Source organism: Anolis carolinensis, chromosome 2 (assembly GCF_035594765.1).
Source record: "Anolis carolinensis isolate JA03-04 chromosome 2, rAnoCar3.1.pri, whole genome shotgun sequence".
In the NCBI taxonomy this organism is placed as follows: domain Eukaryota; kingdom Metazoa; phylum Chordata; class Lepidosauria; order Squamata; family Dactyloidae; genus Anolis; species Anolis carolinensis.
Genome location: NC_085842.1, coordinates 313,364,207 through 313,384,612, shown reverse-complemented (window position 1 = coordinate 313,384,612; position 20,406 = coordinate 313,364,207). Strand labels below are relative to the sequence as shown.

Sequence of the window (20,406 nt, the reverse complement as noted above, 5' to 3'; positions counted from 1 at the left end):
TGTTACACTGATATACAATGAACTAAAATGTTAAAACAGTTAAAACAGTCATAAAATACAATATACAAAGTTTAAAACAATGCAAAGTGCTTGTGCCATTCATCCTAAATATAATGCACGCATAGCTATTCAGTGCATATACACTGTAGAATTACAGTAGAGTCTCACTAATCCAAGCTAAACGGGCTGGCAGAAGCTTGGATAAGCGAAAATCTTGGATAATAAGGAGGAATTAAGGAAAAGCCTAATAAACATCAAATTAAGTTATGATTTTACAAATTAAACAGCAAAACATCATGTTATACAACAAATTTGACAGAAAAAGTAGCTCAATACGCAGTAATGTTATGTTGTAATTACTGTATTTACAAATTTAGCACCAAAATATCATGATATATTGAAAACATTGACCACAAAAATGGCTTGGATAATCCAGAAGCTTGGATAAGCAAGGCTTGGATAAGTGAGACTCTACTGTAATACAGTTTGACACTACATTCGCTTCCATGGGTCAGTGCTATACCGTAGAATCATGGCTGTTGTAGTTTGGTGAAGTTCCTTGAAGCTGGGTATCAAAGTATAAATGCCAGCTTGATCAAGAGCTGGAGAATTCCCAAAACATTAAAACTGCAGACATACTATTACTACCAACAACATTATTTATTATCATTGCTGTACATGGTGTTACAATTAAAAGAACAGGAAAACAAGTCCTTGCCCTCAGACTTACAATTTAATCAAGGCATGATAAGATAGGGTTGCTGTGAGTTTTCCGGGCTGTATAGCCGCAACGACCCAGTGATTCTGGCCACAAAAGCCTTTGACAACACATGATAAGACAATATGGCACGACTCCTCCAATCTAATTGTTTATAGGGTTGCATAAGTGTGCAAGCACATCTTCCCCTGAACACCAGGTCCCTGCTTCTAATCTCTATTCAGGAATCTTTGCTTTATATAAATGAAAAATATGACATAACTCACCTTTTTCTTCACAGGAAGAGATGCGAATAGAAGCCCGTCGAAAAAATCTTCTCATTCTGATACTACATTATTTAACTGAAGAAGGGTATGTATACTTTTATTTCTTCTCCAAGAAATTTTTTTTTCAATGTAAGAGGACTTTTTAGCATTGATCCAACCATCAAGAACAAGTTGCTTGCCTGCCTGTCTCTTACCTCTTATCTGCCAAATGTGGATCTATCACTCTGGAACTCTTGATACAGCAAAACAAATATGAAACCTGCTGGGATGAGTCTCACATTTGGAATGACCACACATTCAGAAAACAGAGAAAGCTAGACAGGCATGGGCAAACTTCAAACCTCCAGGTGTTTTGGACTTCAACTCTCACAATTCCTAACAGCCTACCGGCCGGAGCTAAAACATACATTTTTAAAAGTATGTTATAACGTTTGTGTCTTAATAATAAAACAGGAACCTCTGGATTTATAATTCCCAGATATGTTGATACTGCAAACACTTTGGAACAAGAAACAAAAATGAACTTGCGACGCTTTGAAGTTTGCGACAATGTTGATCTTGAAACTATTATGATGGAATATGAAAGCTATTACTACGTTAAATTTCAGAAGTATCCAAAGATCACCAAAAAGACCTTAGATTCCAGTAAGTTGCTCTGTTTCAGAAGCACTGCATTTGTTTCCCTTTTAAATTATAATTATATTACTGCAAGGAGTATTTATAAGCCTTTTCTTTCTTTTTTGCAGCAACTATGGTCTTAAATGTTGTCTAATGTGCTTTGGTCCATATAACTGAGCATTTTCTAATCTGCATATATATATCACTTGCTGTGTTAGTCATTACATGAGCTTCAGAGTCAAATATTTGGTTAATTAAGATATTAACCAAATTAAGGGTAGAAATTAGTTAATGACTAAAATAAGGAGAAGAAATATAATGCAGAGTTGGAAGAGAAAGAAAAACGAAGGGACAATATAAGAAGATAATTCAACGTGGATCCTGAATGATAGTCTGTTACGCTTCTTAGAGAAGATGGCATAGTTGAAACTTATTTTTCTTTTACTTCACTTCCTCTCTATACTAAAGAATATGTATAAAGATACTCCCTCCCCCTCTATGTCTTTGACTGTTGTAGTATTGCAAGCAACAGAGGACTTTTCTGAATATTAAGAGTTTGGGGGATTTCAAAATGAGGCATTTGAGAGTGTTCAAGGGGAACTGCAGACAGGTTAGGCTGATCAGGCCGATGTTTGGAACTCTGTAGATTGTTCTCTGGCAACCAGGGAAACTGAAAGGACCAATTCTCTGGGGAAAAGGCCTTGGGAAGAAGAAGTCAAGGAGGTTTCAAGGGAGTGTAGATTAGATCTAAGAAAGCAGGGCGTGAAAAGTAGGCAAACTAGGTATTCCCAGTGAATTCGAGATAAATCCATGAAATCCAGTTGCATTTGGCATGATCTCATGGCAGCCTGCTCTGGCTTAAATTAAGTGCTTTTGCTTCAAGCATCTCAGAGGAGACAACATTGCTAAGCGGAAATCAGTCTCCTGTTCATGTTTCCAAGTTCCTGATACTTGAATGGTCTAGATTCTAGTTTCATGTTCCTGTCTTTGCCTATGTATCTTTGGAGATTTTACCTAGGAGAGATTCCTGTGTTCATGCTCATGGAAATACCTTGGATTATTCTACATTTTTGGATTTCTTATTTCTGAGATTTTCCGTGGTATTTTGGAAGCAGTGCTAATAATGTTTATTATTGTATATTGGTTTTTATTATGTTTTAAATGTTTTTAGTTTTTAATGCCTATTGTATTGTTGATGTGATGGCACTGTGTTGCCAACTTGTAAGCTGCCCTGAGTCCCCTAGGGGAGAAGGGCGGGGTAGAAACACCAGAAATAAATGAATAAATAAATAAATAAATAAATATTGACCTCTGGTTTATTCTGTATGTTTCATTTTATATTCTGATTCTCCCTTTTGGATTTGACCTTTATCCCTTTTTATATTCTTTCTTCAATAAACATTTTATTATTGGATCACTAGACTCTGGTATGATGCTGGGTGAAAGTGTGATGCACTGCTAGGATGCAACATTGATGATCCAATAGACTCATGTGTAGAACTATTTAATAGGGCTCTGTAACTTGCATACTATATCATGAGGTGTTTCCCATCCTGCCCTTCTTTTTTCCCCTTTTTAATAGTTTATTTGAGTTTTTCCCTTTTTTTAAAAACAAAATAAAAACTTATTTGCAAAAAAGTAGATATATTTGTTTTAGATTGTGACCTTCAGCTTGGTACATTTACTAAAAGAAAGAGAAAGTTCATACTCATATTTTCCTTCCACACAGCTGATAATAAATCAAGAAGTGGAGGAAAATTAAAAAGGTAAGAGAAACGGCAGCTGCGCGAATAACAATAGTTAACAGAGTTTTGTTGATTTAAAATACTTTATATTTATTTGTCATTCCCACACCCGTTTTGTGACAGACAGGATTAAGCACGTAACACGGATGCACTATACCAAGTGAGAATAGTATCAGATTGTGGTAACGGAAAATAGAAGGTAAATCATAAGAGACTTCTATGTGAATTAGTTTGTTAATTGGAACATGAGCAAAGAGATTTTGGTAACTATATATTGTATCTTGGGTATCCTGTGGCATAAAATAATTTTAAAAGTATTTATAGTATTCAATATATATTATCTCATTATACAGCACATTGCCTATCACTGGTCGACCAGTGTTACTATCTTCTTATTGTAGATGGAAACATAGGCCCAAAATATAATGGGGAGAAACATAACTCAACGGTATTGCTGTGTTTTGTATATTGAAGATCCCTCAGCTCACCTGCCAGCACACTATGTACAAACAAATAATTTAAATCAATCCCATAACAAATAACTTGCTTTGGTCCCCTCCTTTACAACTTCAGTAGCAATTCTTGTACAGAGATTGCATCTTGCATTTAATATGATGTATTCTGTATCCACCATTATATGCTTTCCCATTTCATAAAGTTCTTTCAGTGGCTTGCTATAAATAAAGAAAAAAGCATTTTAGAATTTTAAAAGACAAATATCAAGCAAAAGGTACCTAAAGTACACAAAGGAATACAATTTTCAACAGCAGCAGCATTAAAATACAGTTGACCCTACATTTTGTGGAGGTTCGGGGCTCGGGATTCCCCACCAAAATGGGGAAATGCAAATAAAAATGCACTTTTAAAAACCTGAAATAGAACCTACCTAAGAATCCCTAGATTCTCCAGGGGTGACTCTGTAGTGTTGACCATAGGATCATCTAGTGATTCCTAAAGAAGTATTCTCTCTAAGAATCTCTACCTTACCCAGCATGAATAATGAGTCCATCTGGAAGACCTCAAGATTTCTAGAGAACATATTAATCAAATCTGCAGTCAATCAAAACTGCCATTTTTACCCATAAATGTGTAGGGCTGTGTAAATATTAGCACTGTTTTGTACTGCAAGGTACAGTCCACCAGGAACCCGTTTTGTGTTCTAGGGCAGGTAGCAGCACATACCGAAATCTCCCTAAAATCAGCCAGCATCAAACAACGCAGAGGCCCACATCAAAAGCAAATGCTTCGAGAACAGCAGACTCCAAATGCTGCAGCAAGGAGAGCCCTAGACAGGTTAACATCCCTCTGTTGCTTCTTGCTTCTCAGATCTTTCGGAATGTAATCTTTTGGCAATTGGGTAAGGCAAATAATAGATCATGGGGACCGGCAAACATTGAATAACTTAATAAGAGAAAAGTAGCATTATGGATATTGACTTGGTCTTGGGTTGAATAAGCAGGCTTCTTAAATCTATCACTTTGGTCTGTTGTATTGTACTGACTTCAGTTACCTTGGTTCAGTAGGAAAATAAAGATGACTAATGTGATCATGCCATGTAGCACAGTGGTTCCCAACCGTTTTTTGACCAAGGACCACTTGACCAGGGACCACTTTGACCAGAAACCACTCTCTAACATTAGTACCAAAAGGGTTACTAATCAGTTTTTGGTCAGCTTTAGATTTGGTTTAGTTATTTGGAGTGCTGATTCAGAATATTGCATTGGATAGACCACATCAACTCTAGTTTCTGATACAGAACATATGCCATTCAGTAGTCATCATCTGCTCGCCCATAGAAAACCATATTTAATAATCTAGAGCTGATGTGATCTATCCAATGCAATTTTCTGAATCAGCACCCCAAATAATCCCAGGAACAGGCCTAAAAATGACAACACCAAGAAAATCTTTTTTTGGTTGGGCTGTGTTATTATCCGTAGTAGTAACGGTGAGACCACGGATAATATTTTAGGTCTTGTGGACCACTGGTGGTCCATGGACCGCAGGATGGGAACCTCTGATCTAGCCCAACCTGTCTACTCTGACTACAACTTTCCATGGTCTTCGCTACAGGATTGCACACAGTGCTTCCCTAAGTTTACCAAAATCGAATTTCTTAAAGTCTAGAATATGTGTTTACACATGGCTTCCCCTTTCTCCTACATATGGTAACAATAATGGATCCTTTTTCTACAGGACAGTGAAGATGCTTTGACTCGTATGTCATCTGACTTTGGTTTAAATGTATCCGCAATCCACAAAGGAGGAGGTGGAGAAGGGACTCATCCTAGAAGGGTTAGTTGTTATCTGACATTTCTAATATGTATATATACTACACCTTTGGTGTCTGAAGATATCAACAACAGGAAATGTCTTATGGGGTATTTCAACCATAGATCTTCCCTTGTTAAATTCCATCTTGATCTTGGGTCATTTAACAAAAAGTTCCTGGGAACAGGTCAGATGTGGGGCGGGCTGTCATGAATCCACTATATTTTGTGTCTGATACAGACCCAGCAGCCTGACAGGATCCAGTGCTAATCCATGCCTTGCCCATTCCCATCTCTGAATCTAGCAAACATTTGCATTTTCCAGAATGACTGCAACAGTTCACTGTGATATGATTTTTTTTTAAGTTAAAGCAGACACTGTTTGGACTGTGACCAGATAAACCTATTAGGGCTTTTTATGAAGGAGACAGGTCTTTCATACCTGGAATAAGCACTGCCAGAAGCAAAGGTATGGCAGGGTAGTCAAGGCTAGGCCAACATGAAAGTCAACAGAAGAGATCATTCTGGTCTGTGGCCCAGACCAGCAAACTGATTGAACTTATTTGTAGTCCCTAACATGCAACTCCCCTGACTTCTTGCCATTAAATAAGATTTCCTGGGGATCTAGCTTTTCCTTCCCTATCTGGCATCCTTTAGATTTGTGCTTCAGTACCCGTTATGGTCTTTAAGCCTGCTAAACATTCTGTATTTCTCTATCAGGGTCAAATTATTGATTTCCGTGGGATGATCCACGATGCTATTAAAGGTGCTTCAAGTGAAATAGCTTTGCATAGTCTTAACTGCAATCCGGATCCTTCGGTGAGTCATATTCTTTCTATCCCAAAAGGTAAATTTGAGGAATGATACCTCACTCATTGGATGAGTTGACTGAAAATAAAAATGCCTGGTCTGAGGACATGCCTGGCTTTGTGTGCTTATCACCCTTTGTATTTCTAGAAAACACACAGAAATTAGGCAAATATGCAGACATACTTAAATTTTACCAAATTTTACCAAATTTGAAGCATTGCAAGAAAAACCTGAAAGAAAGCCATTAGATATGGTAACATAGATCTACATTGTAACAGAGGCCATATTTTCAATTGAATAGGGGTAGGAAGACCATCAATATGGAGCTCTACTAAGTAACTGACTCAAGTGTAACTTGACGTATAATAGCTCTCTAACCTCTTCCTCCCCCAATATGAATTGTAAGTAAAGTCTCTCTAGTCATTGTCTCTCAGCGATCCATTCCAACTTGGACCAGAGGTATAGATGGGAAGAATGTCCTCTGAACCTTACGCAAAAGAGGCAAGCAACCAAAGCCTAGGTCAACATTTTTGTCAATTTTCCTCAGTGGTAAATAATTTGGCAATGATTTTTCAGGGTCTCAGGCAGGGAGAGATCTTTCATCACTATTTAATCAGTTAAGATGTTAAGAACTAGACCTGAGACCAACTGTGTGCAAAGGATATGCTGTTCAACTATCTGTGATCTCTTAGAAAGCAAGTGAAAGAGGAAGATGAAAAAGATTGACTTTGGAACTAGGAGTCATGCTGGTGATTAGATGGGAAGATCTTTGGGGCTGGATCTAGCCATTTGCCCTTCTGGCTGCCTGTCTTTTAGGTCCATATTATGACAGAAGACTTGCATCTTCAAACAGGAATTGATTCAATGCATCAAAAACCAGGAGTGTCAGTAGGGCATGTAGCCTAGGAATATTTGAATGGGTGTGAAGACTGTTTTGGTTTCCCAGTTTTGCTGAGCTCTGCCCTAGATGTGACCTTCTAGGAAGGAAATATACCCATCTGCTTCATGGCAACTCTTTACCCTTTCAGGTGAACACAAAAAGAGACAAGGATCTGTTTGGGTGTTAGTGTCTCCTTTCTCTGCCCTGGTAGTTACATCAGATGTGGTCTTTACATCCATCCCTACATACACCTTTTTATTAAGGATTGTATACCTCATTTCCATCCTAACATAGATGGGCTCTCTGAAGTTGTTGTCCAAACATGGGGCTTTTTTGTATCTTGGGCAGATGCGATATCCAAGATGTAGGAAAGTTATTCAATCCAAATAACCACAACATCCCTTGAATTCAGCTATTACTTTGATCAGTGGAGTGAAAAGAGCCCCAGTGCCTCACCATGTGTGATAGGAATAAATCTGTCAGGAATTAATGTGAACTTACAGTTATAAAGCCTATTTCCAAATGGTGTAAAATGTCTGAAGTCAAATTTGGTGACACCTCCAAATACGTAAGACATTATTTCTGTATGATTGTGCATTCTTTGTGTTTTAATAGGAACGACTGTTAAAACCACTAGGAGCCTTTGGTGGGATGTCTGCTGAAATGAGAGAACTTGCTACAGTCGTGAGCCGGGTAGGAGCTTCCTTTTCGATCTTGATGAATGTTCTGAACTCACTAATTGCTTGGGACATGAATGTTCTTCATTCCTGTCCAATACCAAATGGAAGGTGTGAGCAGGAGATGGAACGTCCATGGATATTGTTGCATTTGGGGCATAATCCAAGGGGTGGTTTGCTGTTGCCTGTAGAGAGAAACATTTTGCATCTGCTTCAGTTGTAGTTTGTTCTGGATTGCCTTCTCTGTGTAGTGTTGTGCAACATGGTTGCTGACAAAAGTGGAGATTATGACTTGAATTCTGTCAGTTTAGTTTCAACTAATGCATGTTTGTGTGCATACACCTTCAAGTCCCTTACGAAACAATCCGTCTGCAAATTGTATTTATTTTTTATTTACTTTATTTTTACCCCATCTTTCTCCCAATAAAGAAACTCAAATGTTTGACGAAATACAGAGGCTGCTATTTAATTTTAAAACAGCATAAGCAAATTTATATTTTAGTATATGTTTTATTTGACCATTTAAATCAAGTATGGGCAAACTTTGGCCTGTAGGCTGTTAGGAATTGTGGGAATAGAAGCCCAAAACACCTGGAGTGCCAAAGTTTTCCCATGCCTGATTTAAATTGTTGTCTTGAGGTTGTTTGTTTAGCAATCAATGTTTTGCAGGATATTTATCTCCATAATCCAAACGTCAAATGGAGTGATATTATTGGACTTGATGCAGCCAAACGGTTAGTCAAGGAAGCTGTGGTGTATCCCATACGGGTAAGTAGATCCTCCATGACTATTTTAAAAGGCACAAGACCGGCCTCTTTTAATCCTCCCCTCGCTTTTTAATGCTTTAAAATCAATTTATTAACTTGGATCAGAGTTGCAACATTCAGATCCCTCTCCACTTGCTCCATCCGCCCCACACCTGAATCTTGGTCAAAGACCCAAACAGATGTCACTCTCCAGCACTATGTAATATGCCCTTCACTTTTGCAGGAGTGAGGCACAAGGCCTTTGTGAAAGTTGAACAAAATAAACCCTTTTTTTAAAATCTAAGAGAACACCTCGATCAAACTTGAGGTCCTCCAGAATTACTTGCAGCAGAAGTTGAACATAGAGTCACCCTGGATGACACAAAGATTTCTAAAGACAACACTTCCTTATAAATCTCTAGGTCCACCACTGTAATTCTGTAGTAAAGAGAGAACATATTATGGTAATTAAATCTGTGAATAAATCAAAACTGCAAAAGTTAAATCCACAAATATGCCACCTGCACATCTAACATATTTTAACAATTAGATTGTACAGTATACATTAGGCTTAACATTAAGCATACCTTTTTCAATATTAAATTTCCAGTAGAAAATGGAACATTTAATCTCATGGTAAATTAAATTATGTCATGAGGAATATAACAAATGTTTCCAAATTTCTTCAAATTTATCTTCTTTAATTTCTTCTCTTACTAATCTCATTTTATACATTAGATTTTATGATAACACTGGCCAACACACATTTTGATGCCTCAAATTTTAGCCATGTTTTCTGTGTATATTTGACTTGCTGATTCCAAAAATGGCCCTAGTTTTCCCCTATAACTCTGGGAATAGGCCTAAAAACTAAGACAACCATAATTTTTGTTGGGCTGTGTAAGGCTATAAATCCCACGCCTTTTGGCCACTTTTGATTTGATTTTTTTCATGATTTGCTACAAAATATTTACCTGATGATCTTTCAGTATGCAAAAATGTAGGCCAGTGCCTTATTCCAATTGGTGCTTGTTTCTGTTTAGCTTGTTTTTGTTCACATTGACAACAGCTCTCCAGACGGAGACCTTTTACTGTCTTGCTTGGAGATGCTGATCCAAGAAGTCATCTGAATGGAAACTTGTGCTCTGTCATTAAGCTGTGAGCCTTATGCTTATTCCATACGTTATGACCCATTACCTCATACTTGTATGATAAAGCAGTCTCTATTGCAATTTGGTATGTACAGTATAGAAATAGCAGGGGAATCAGCATGACACTTTGGGTGCTATTTCAAAAAATGCTCTTTGACTCAAATATTTTCAAAAAAATTCTGAGATTCGTCATCCTCTTCCCTTAGTATCCACAGCTGTTTACAGGCATCTTGTCTCCATGGAAAGGATTACTGCTTTATGGACCTCCAGGTAAAAACTGTATAGCGATAGCTTGGGAATTTACTTTTGTCTTTTCTTAGACATCTGCAATGTTCCTTATGCCCTGGCTGAAGACAGTCATAGTGTTCTTAATGTAGTCCCAGCAGGTTCTTCTCCCCTGCTGTGAATCTAGCTGCATGCACATCTTCCGTGTTTTGCAAGATGAATGCTAGATTAGTTTCTAGCCTTGACCACTTATTTCCCCTATATGTCGAGAGTGGCGTGCCTTTAGAAAAACAAAACATTTTAAAGAGATATATTTATATGTGAATGTATTCCTACATTTCTCTCCTTTTAGAAATAACATAAAATTGACCAAACAAATCAAGAAAAGTGTTTCTTACCCGTATATAATGCTTAATGGAGTAGTGAAGGGAACATACGTATCAACCTAGTAATATGGCTGATAGTTAAGTTTTTCTTTCCTGCACTGTGTAGGTACTGGAAAAACTTTGCTTGCAAAAGCTGTGGCCACTGAATGCAATACTACTTTCTTCAATATCTCAGCATCCACTATCGTCAGCAAATGGAGGGGTGATTCAGAAAAACTTGTCAGAGTAAGAACTGATTTTGTCTTCCTTGTACATCTGCAGAACGGAATAGTGGTGGGAAGAAAGTTTACTACTACAGGGCAGAACTGGTTTAACTCCAGTCTACCATGTTGTTGTTATTTGCCATCTAGTTGGCTTTGTCCTCAGATAATCCTATGAGTGGGAAATCTCTGAGAAACCTGCTTTTAAAACAATGTTCAAATCTAGCAAAATCAGGGCAGTAACCTCCTTGACTTAGTGTATCTCTATCTACCTCTTGTGTTCTCTTCCTCTGTTCTGAGTGTTTCCATTTTTCCCAGCTTTACTGACTAATTCTGTGAATCATCTCATCTCAAGATATGTGTAAAGTATGATAGCCTCGGTTCAGCCAATTGGTTACTTAGTGAGAGTTGTTATTGTCAGTGCATTTATTTATATCCTGCCTTTTCACCAATCTGTGGCTCGAGACAATGGACAAAAATTAAAACAAATGCAGTTAAGAATGAACATTGTACAAAAGTTAGAATGCAATGAAACTATCAATAAAATTAAAAGCAATTAAAAAGAAGAAATATAAAAGACCCAGCAATAAAAGATCCTTTCTTCCTGAGTAGCCAGGCCTCAAAGGTCTGCTGAAACAAGAAAGACCTTTCACAATCATACACAGAAGTTGGAAATATTGTGGCATAAATGTGACTCATTAAAAATACTAGGTAAAATGGAATACAGCAGGTTAAAAAGTGGATTCATTCTTTAAAAAAAAAAGTCTGAGTTTGCAACATCTAGGGAAGTGGATTATGGGGCTCTCAGAGATTTCTTATTCATATAGCAAACATATGCCAAACTCAGTTTGAAAGCAGGTAATGACGACAATACTATTTTGTTCTGGGTTAGCCAGGGAGAAAAGAAAAATCTCAAACTGTTTTAGTTCCACCCAACTTGGTTTTAATTTTTTTTAATGCTTATTTAAAAATCTACAAATCATGCAACATTGGAAGAAAGGAAATGTTTTAATCTCTGGTGGCTGCTTTAGGATTTGCCCAGAATCCCTTTCTGGAATCATTTTCTTCTATCCTATTATTCTCCATGTACTTGGGAAGGATTTAGCAGAAAAGATTTAAAACATAAAGACAGGATTATTTATGGATGTTTGCTCTTTTATAAACCATGCAGATTTAAGAAATGGTTTGTACTCTTATACCAAGGCTGTGGTTCAGATATGTTTTCCCAAACAGTTTTATGGGAGCATTTTCAGATATTTTTCCAGTTAGACGTCCTAGTAAATCAGCTATACTGGTCAAAGCACAAGGCAGGAAATAAAATATATGGCAGAAATATATATATATATATATATTTAAAAATTATGTTTATCTTTATATCCTGTATTACTTCATCCTGGGCTCAAAGTAGCTGAAAGTAATATCGTCATTACAAGCATATCTCAGTTGACAAATCCTCTGACCGTGAAGCTCTTTTTAACAAAGGCTTTTTTACTTACCAGCTTTGCTGTTTTCCTCTTTGTCCTCTGATTGCAATATTTTGACCATGTTGGGATGGAGAAACAAAGGCTTTTGGTGCTCACCTGCACTGGCATGTCTGGAGTAAACATTAAGCCTGAACAATAAAGCTTGTATTGGGAAATAATGGGATTCTATTATATCGTTCTGTCTGCTTATTTACAAAAGGTAAAGTGAACAGCAGCTGCTTCCAAATTCTCCTGCTGAGAATATGTGAATAGTAAAATTAAGAGTTGACCTGCCTCACCAGCTGACCCCTGCATATTAAAAGAAAAGGATAGATGTATAAGTCTCACTAAACTTTGGCCAATGAAAACGGCAACGATTAGAAATGTGGAGACTGGTGAATAACACCTTAAGTGGTATCTAGAAAATTCAAAATGTATTTGTTTACTTATGTAATGCTTCCCTAACTTAATTATTTCCTTTTACATAGGCATACCATTAATTTTGAATCAAATGTTACAACTAATCTCTTTTGTGGTATAGGAACCTATTCCCTATTCTTTCTTGTGTTTGGCTCTGGTGTCAAGAAGGAAAGAATAGGGATGGTTTCCTACACCATAAAAAAGAAGAGCAGTTCAGCCTTATTCAGCCAACTTTTCATTCAAATCTAACAAAATACACAGGTGAAACGAAACAACTAAGTTTGGTAAGCTTTACATCAGTGGTGGGTTACAAGGAACTCACTCAGAGGATTTCTTGCATGAATCCTTTTATAGGGAAGTGCATAGGACATAATAGTGCGGACATGGATGCATTTATGTTCTGGTATGCTCAACTGCAAAGATTTCTGTCAGCAGATGATGAAATAGACCACCACATGGAGTTAAAATTGCTGCCACCAATTATGGAAGGGATTATTGTGATGAACCATTGGTCCTGCCAAAGCTTCAAGAGCATCTCAGTGTAGGAGACTGTTATCCATAGGATTTCTATAGCAGTGTGTTCTTCCTGAACTTCATGAAACCAGGGGGAGACCTTATAGAAGTTAGATTTGTCTCTCTTGACCTGTCCCTCCTTGTACCTGTTTCTGAGCAGGTCTTGTTTGAGCTGGCCCGCTACCATGCTCCCTCCACAATCTTCCTGGATGAGCTGGAGTCCGTCATGAGTCAACGAGGCACTGTGCCAGGGTAACTGTTTGCGAGCGGCATGCCCTTTGCTGAGTCTTTTCTGTAAGGTAGATCTTCTTGCTAGGTGACTTTCAGTATGTTTATCTCCCTTAAGAGAGATAACTATTGGCTACAAAATCTTAATGCTAGGTAGGCCTCAAGAGAACATTATTTTAGATACAAGGGGCTGCTTTGTAGTAATGAACAGTCCTCATATCTTTGTGCCATCTGGTCTTTCGTAGCTTTGCATATTAAGATCCTTCAGTTGGAGATACCAAGGGTTGAATTTGGGAAATTTAAAGATCTTGTAGCCTAGTTATCTACTTTTACAACACAGGCAATATCCATTTAGTTATTGATTTTTCACACCCACCACCCACTTTATTACACATAGAGAGCGATTGCTCACTAGAGAAGGTTGTACAACTGATGGTCATGCAGGAATAGAATGAAGATTTAAAGTAGAACACAATCTATGCAGGATCCCTCCTTATTTGTGGTTATTGTTATTTTTGTGGCACTTCAAGTCATTTCTGACCTATACTGACTTATCAGAGTTTTCTTGGCAGAATTTCTTCAGAGGGGGTTGCTCTTCCTTCCTCTGAGACTGAGATAATGTATCTTGCCCAAGATCACCCAGTGGGTTTCCATGACTAAGTGGGGATTCGAACCCTGGTCTCCTAGTGTTCTAGTCCAACACTAAAACCACTACAGCACAAATCCCTCCTATACATGGTATTAAATTTAGTAGGAGCCCCACTGATAGGGATTCCTCTTCTTCAGAAGAGGAAGAGGAGCAGGAAGGTGTTCATGAATCTGAGGGTGAGTTGGAATCTGAGGAGGAGATTTTGCAAGTACCTACATTTCAGGAGAGGCAAAAGGAAACAGCAGAGACATGAGTCAGATAGAATAGCTGCCAGAAATGCAGCTGAGTAATTAGGAACTGCTCTAGCAGCTGTGAGGGGACTCAGGGCTATAAAGCAGAAGCAGGTGCAGCCAGTTCTTGCTGGTAACAAACTGACTCTTCACTCCCCTTGTGCCTGCTTCAAGTCTGCATCTGGGAAACTGCTCCTAAGGATTTATCGCTGTTTCTTTGTCTGAAATAAGACTGCTATTTGATTTGGGAATTTAACAGAGACTAAGAACTGTGTTTACCCTAAGACTTCCTTGCTTCCTTTTGCATTATTCCACTGAGTGTGCTGTATTTTATGTTTTGCTGAAGTAAAGCAGTTTTCATTTACTTACCACAGTGTTTTAAGGCTGTTCTTGAAAGACAAAACAACACACCCACAAAGTTGTAGACATATTTTCTATGATGTTCCCATTCATTTTAGTGGGGACTTTCAGAAGAGACCTTCTTACTGCGTTTTGACATAGTTTGGTGTAAGTTGAGTCCAAGAATATGTGGGATCGTAAGGCTGAATGAACCCAGTCGCCCATCTTGTCCTGTATTGTGAGATGTGCAAAGTCTCCATGTGACCACAGAATGAGTGCCTGTTACTTTTCTCTGTAACTGTCTGGCATGTTCCAACTCCAGGCTTAATAGCCTTCTCACTAAATGCAAGCTCCGGTATTTGCTTAGGGCTTCTTCTCTTAATCTGTGTGCAAAGATAAAACTCCAAAATGTGCATTTCCTCTCATTCTAGTACTCTTAAGAGTGGATTCATTGCAGAATTAACTTTTGGGCATTAATCGCCATGAAGTTTGACATAATGCCTCGGGGTTTAGCTAATGGAAGTCAGCTGTGCTTGGAACTGGGGGGGGGGGGGGGGGATGGGAAGAGACCCGTCACTGGGCTTCCCCATCTAAGCCTTTTCCTATAGAAATAAAGGGGATTGTACTGATGTAACCAGAGAATAACACTTCCTCCTTTTCGTGCCCCCTCTTCCCCTGAATATATCTTTGGTAGTGGTGAACACGAAGGAAGCAGGCGGATGAAAACAGAATTATTGGTGCAGATGGATGGCCTGGCCCGATCGGATGATCTTGTCTTTGTTTTAGCGGCTTCCAACCTACCCTGGTAAGAGATCCGGAGAGTACATTTTGAATACATTTGCGTGAGCCTCTAAACACAGATAAAGATTTTTTACTTAGTCTCAGAGCAATAAAAGCCTTGATATTTGCTTAAAACCTTCAAAGATTAATTGGGAGCTTTTTACTCTTTTTTCCTCCCCTCCGCAGTTCTTGTTGTCTGTGCCGCAGGAGTACATAATCCTCTGTGAAGTTAACATATGCCAGTGCAAGCCAGCTGCTAATATTTAAAAAGGGACTTGATAGCCAAGTTATTTACTATGGTTAAGCTAAAGAAGGGTTTCAGCAAAGAAACTTTTAAGGTGCTTAAAGCATCCCGTGCTCAGAAAAGATATGCTCTATAAATAGGCGAGGTTGGGTTTTATTCGTATTAAAAGGTGACTTTTAAAAGTTTCAGGATAAAACCCTTTGGTTTTTTTGAGGGGGAAATGGCCTGTAATGGAAAATGTATACCATTCACTACCTTACAGAGGTACTAAATTAGGAAACATAGGTATGTAACATGTACTCTGTGGGGGATATATTTCCAGTTAGTCTGTGGTTATCTGAAGCTGGGTAGGACTGAGCATCATGAAATTACCTGATTTCCAGCTCTAGCAATCCATAGGGTTGTACTGGAGGACCTAGCAAATTTCCAGAGACACTATTTTTCCTAGGCTGAAGTGAGACTGTGAACATGGTTTCCATGTTCACTCTTCTCAGTTTTTTATACTTTAATTTAGTGCACAATATTAAAAATACAACAAGATAAGGAGACAAATGACTGAAAACTGTTCTAGTTTCTAGTCATGGAGTGAACAGTAGATCTTTGGGCAGTTAGTCCAATGAATGACGCCTGACCTGACTTGCCATTTCTAACCAGTGCAGACAGACCCATCAGACCCCTTCTACACTGCCTGATAAAATCCAAATTATCTGCTTTGATAATCTGTATTATATGGCAGTTTAGAAGAGGCCTTAGTCGTAGCCTCTCTTATGTTAAATTGGGTGGAGAAGGAAAGGAAGGACTCTGCACTCGTTAGGTATGGATGCCTATATGTAATAGGGTGTGTTGTGTCCATTATGCCTGTATACTAGGCTGAAGACCCGTTCCAAGTATGTCCAAGTATGTTTGTTACTTCTATGTTCTATTGATTTATTGTGGTTCAAAATTGGAATTACCATAGAAGTCAACAATATTGGAAGACAGTGTGTGTGGGATTTAAAGTTCTGCCTTTCAGATGACACATTCAGACATGCAAGTGCTCCCTTAACACTCAAATGCTGAATACACCTGTGCAACCACACTTGACTGAATTGGGCCTGAACCCCTCTGAGAGGCAAGATTTATAAACAGCTTTATTGTCATTGTACTATTTCACAATGAAATTAAATGCCTTTCCTAGCACACATCACAAAACACAACACACCCATTCTTCCACACCCCAACCACCACCGCACAGCCCCCAATGCTACATCAATGCGAAACCATTGTTTACCATGGCCACTGCTTCATGCTTTCAGTGATCATACATGCAGGAAATGGAGGACATAAGTGCCATCTCACTAACAAACCACTAGACCAGTGGTGTCAAACGTTGACCCTTCGGGTGTTTCGGACTTCATCTCTCAGAATTCCTGAGCATTGGACAAGCTTCCTAGGGCTTCTGGGAGATGGAGGCACAAACATCTGGAGGAATACAAGTTTGATACATCTGCACTAGACCATTCTATGTCTGAATCAGTGTGGCGTAGTAGGGGTTTGTGTGTTGGTCTGGAGACCAAGGTTCGAATCTCCACCATGGGAACCCACAGGATGACCTTGGGCAAACCACACACTCATCATCCTCAGGGAAAGACAAAAGGAAACCCTTTATGAGAAAATCTTGCTGAGAAAACCCATTGATAGGTTTCCTTAGGACAGGCATGGGCAAGCATCAGTCCAAAACGACCCTCCAGTTGTTTTGGACTTAAACTCACTAAATTCCTAACAGCTTACTGGGAGTTGAAGTCCAAAACACTTGGAGGGCCGAAGTTTGCCCATGTCTGCCTTAGGTTCTCCATAAATCAAAAGTGGTTTGAAGGCACAACAATAACAAAACTGTTTTGTGACTTATTCCTGAGGAAGGTGGTTTTCTTGTATCTCTTTAGGGAACTGGATTGTGCCATGCTTCGCCGGCTGGAAAAAAGGATCCTGGTTGACCTGCCGAGTCAAGAGGCACGGCAAGCAATGATCCAGCACTGGCTTCCTCCTGTGAGCAACAGCGGAGGAGTGACACTGAGGACCGAGTTGGACTACGCCTTGCTCAGTCAGGTAAAGATGGTGGCGTTGCTCACCAGCAAGGACAATACAGGTTCAGTATATCTTATCTGAAATGCTTGGGGCCAAAAGTGTTTCAGATGTTGCTTTATTTCAGATTTAGGAATTTTGGTGAAAGGGTGGCAATCCAAGCCTAGCTCTTGGCACACACCCACACCTCTTACCATTTCACAGATCCTTGCTTCTCTCTCCAGCCTCTTTCCTCTTTCTGTGAAGTTCAACCTGTAATTTTAGAGAAGGCTTTCAAATGGGACAATAAATGGGAAAGCCTCCCTAATCTCACCTGATAGTCTTAAATCAGTCTCACCTGATAGTTTCCTTCATCTGAATAGGGTAAGAATTAGCAAGTCATAGTAATGTTGGAAGGCATGTTCTAAATGAAACACATCAAATAATGGCCTTACAGTGGAGTGTTCCTTGCATCCTCTTCCTGCCTTCCTTTTCTTTAAAACCCGTGCCCTGCTTAATTATTAGATTTTAAACAGCCTCTTGTGGGAAGTCTCAACAGACTCATGTATGTGTTTCTGATTTGCATCTTAGGAGATGGACGGGTATTCTGGCTCCGACATCAAATTGGGCTGCAAAGAAGCTGCGATGCGACCCGTAAGAAAAATCTTCAGTGCCCTTGAAAACCACCAACCAGGTAGCTCCAACCCTCCTGGGTGTTCAAACTGGATTGATGCTTACTTAATACTGCAGAGAATGCTATTTGAGGATACCTAAAAAGGTAGTGTTTGCAGGCAGGCCTGTACAGAGATAGCTATATTTGTTATATTCAGCAGGTGGCAGTGTTCTATCTACTTGTGTGTGTACAACATGTACCTGCCTTCAAGTTACCTGCCGATTTAGGGTTTTTTATTCTGCACATCTGGCGGTTTGATTGATTTGATTGACTGAATGGGAGTTTGATTGAAGATTTATTTCCCACTTTGTCCCGTGGGCTCAAGAATTGCTTACAGTAGTTGTTCTCAAACACAAAAGCTTCAGTCTCCAAAGGCTCACAATTCCAATCAGCAAATGATTGGAAGATGATAGCCATAGGCTGCAATCCAACATCCCTGCAATGCCATGTAAATATCCATATAGTGCAATGCATGTCAATAGCTGAGTGCCATTTCGGAAAGTGCAATCACAGTGTGTAACATTGCTGTACATGCAAATACAGTTCTACTTCTATCCACAGAATATATTTGTTTCACCAGGACATATAATTCACCCTGCATGTATACATTACTAATAGAGCTGTTTAACAGTGGAATGTGTTGCCTCGGAATGTGGCGGAGTCACTTTCTCTGGACGTTTTTAAGCAGAGGCTGCTTGGCTATCTCTCAGGAGAGCTTTGATTGTGTATTCATGCATGGCAGAATTTGGTTGGGTTGGATAACACTTGTGATTGTAGGATGCCGACCATAGCATCTTGAAGGGAACAGCAGAAGGAAGAAACAATTCACTTCCAGGTGTTCCTGGTCTACTTGCTTAAGTGCTGAGCATCTGTTTTTCACCTTGGACCCTCCAGATGTTTGGAGTCTCAGTTCCTAGAAGCCCCAATCAACATGACCCATTTTAAGCGATTGTGAGAACTGTCGTTCAAAAAACCTGGAGAACAAAATATTCATGTCCTGATTCTCCAGCTTTTCCTTTCCAGCAGCCGTGGAGTAGAGAGGGATAGACCAGATGAGGAGCAGAATTCATTCACAGATTTTATGGTTAAGGTAGCTTTGGAATTCTGCCCGTTGATCATCCTATCCCATTTTAGGCTTCAAGCCACGGAGAGGGAGACTGTAATAATTGACTTCATTTTTATTCCATTGACCATCAATAGGGCACCCCTTATCAACATGTGAATTTCATGTCAATGGGGAATACACTTCTGCCTCATAGCTTTTTTTTTCTCCATGTCAGGAGCATGGTTGGTCTTTGGAGTCCCTTCCAACTCAAGGGTTCTGTGTCCTTTTCCCTTTCAGACACTGGGAGCCTACCTGTAATCCAACTGGACACTGTCACCACAAAAGACTTCCTGGAGGTGCTCATGCACACCAAGCCCTCTGCTAAGAATCTCACCCAGAAATACACCAGCTGGCAAAGAGAATTTGAATCTGTCTGAAACTTTAAACCAGGATTTCATCCTCAAAAAAAGGCAGCCCCAGCCAATTCCTATAAGCAAAAGGCTGAAGACTTGTATGCAAAGAACATCAAGAAGACATTTAACAACTGAGAGGGAGCTAGCAATTGGTCTTTGGCATCTTCTCTCTACAGTTCTTTCTAGCTGCTCGCTTTTTATTAATATGCAAGGAAAACAATTTTGCACTTTATTACTTTAAACCTAAAAGCAATAGGTATGTATTAAATATATTTTCTATAATGCAGCTAACATCTATAACCCATCTCTCACTGACTCACTGTACTAATATTTTGGTACTGGGCTTTCCCTCCTTGGAGGAGCAAACTGACAGGTGTTTTAGCTGCTCTGTACAATGATCCTTGCCTAAATTTAGATATAAGCAGAGCTGGCAACAAAGAAGAATAAAAATTTGTTCCCTCTCAGGGTGTATTTCGGGGTCTTATTTACCTGTGCAAGGCAAAACAATTTTTTTGTTCTCTTTTCCTTCATATTCAGGAATACAAAGTACACTTTACCTTCTTTACTTGGTGAGACTACAAGATTGCTGGGGTAAAACTAGGTACGGAATGGATGACATGTGGAGCATCTCTAAATTTTACTTCCCTTTCTGTGTGCTTGTTATATACACACATCTA

At 39.1% G+C, this 20,406-nt stretch overlaps 1 protein-coding gene across 1 annotated transcript in view; it reads left to right on the top strand.

Annotated features, from left to right (window-relative positions):
- The window catches only part of katnal2 (katanin catalytic subunit A1 like 2), a 28,301-nt gene extending 8,101 nt beyond the window's left edge, over positions 1-20,200 (top strand). The window contains exons 2-16 of the mRNA XM_008103475.3: positions 999-1,069; positions 1,463-1,629; positions 3,332-3,368; positions 4,511-4,640; positions 5,544-5,642; positions 6,338-6,436; positions 7,923-8,000; positions 8,654-8,752; positions 10,088-10,151; positions 10,599-10,717; positions 13,249-13,340; positions 15,229-15,339; positions 17,481-17,643; positions 18,190-18,292; positions 19,614-20,200. Coding sequence (XP_008101682.1) covers positions 999-1,069; positions 1,463-1,629; positions 3,332-3,368; positions 4,511-4,640; positions 5,544-5,642; positions 6,338-6,436; positions 7,923-8,000; positions 8,654-8,752; positions 10,088-10,151; positions 10,599-10,717; positions 13,249-13,340; positions 15,229-15,339; positions 17,481-17,643; positions 18,190-18,292; positions 19,614-19,753 — 1,572 coding nt within the window. The 3' untranslated portion in view covers positions 19,754-20,200. The remainder of the gene's footprint in view (positions 1-998; positions 1,070-1,462; positions 1,630-3,331; positions 3,369-4,510; positions 4,641-5,543; positions 5,643-6,337; positions 6,437-7,922; positions 8,001-8,653; positions 8,753-10,087; positions 10,152-10,598; positions 10,718-13,248; positions 13,341-15,228; positions 15,340-17,480; positions 17,644-18,189; positions 18,293-19,613) is intronic.
- Positions 20,201-20,406: the final 206 nt, after the last annotated feature.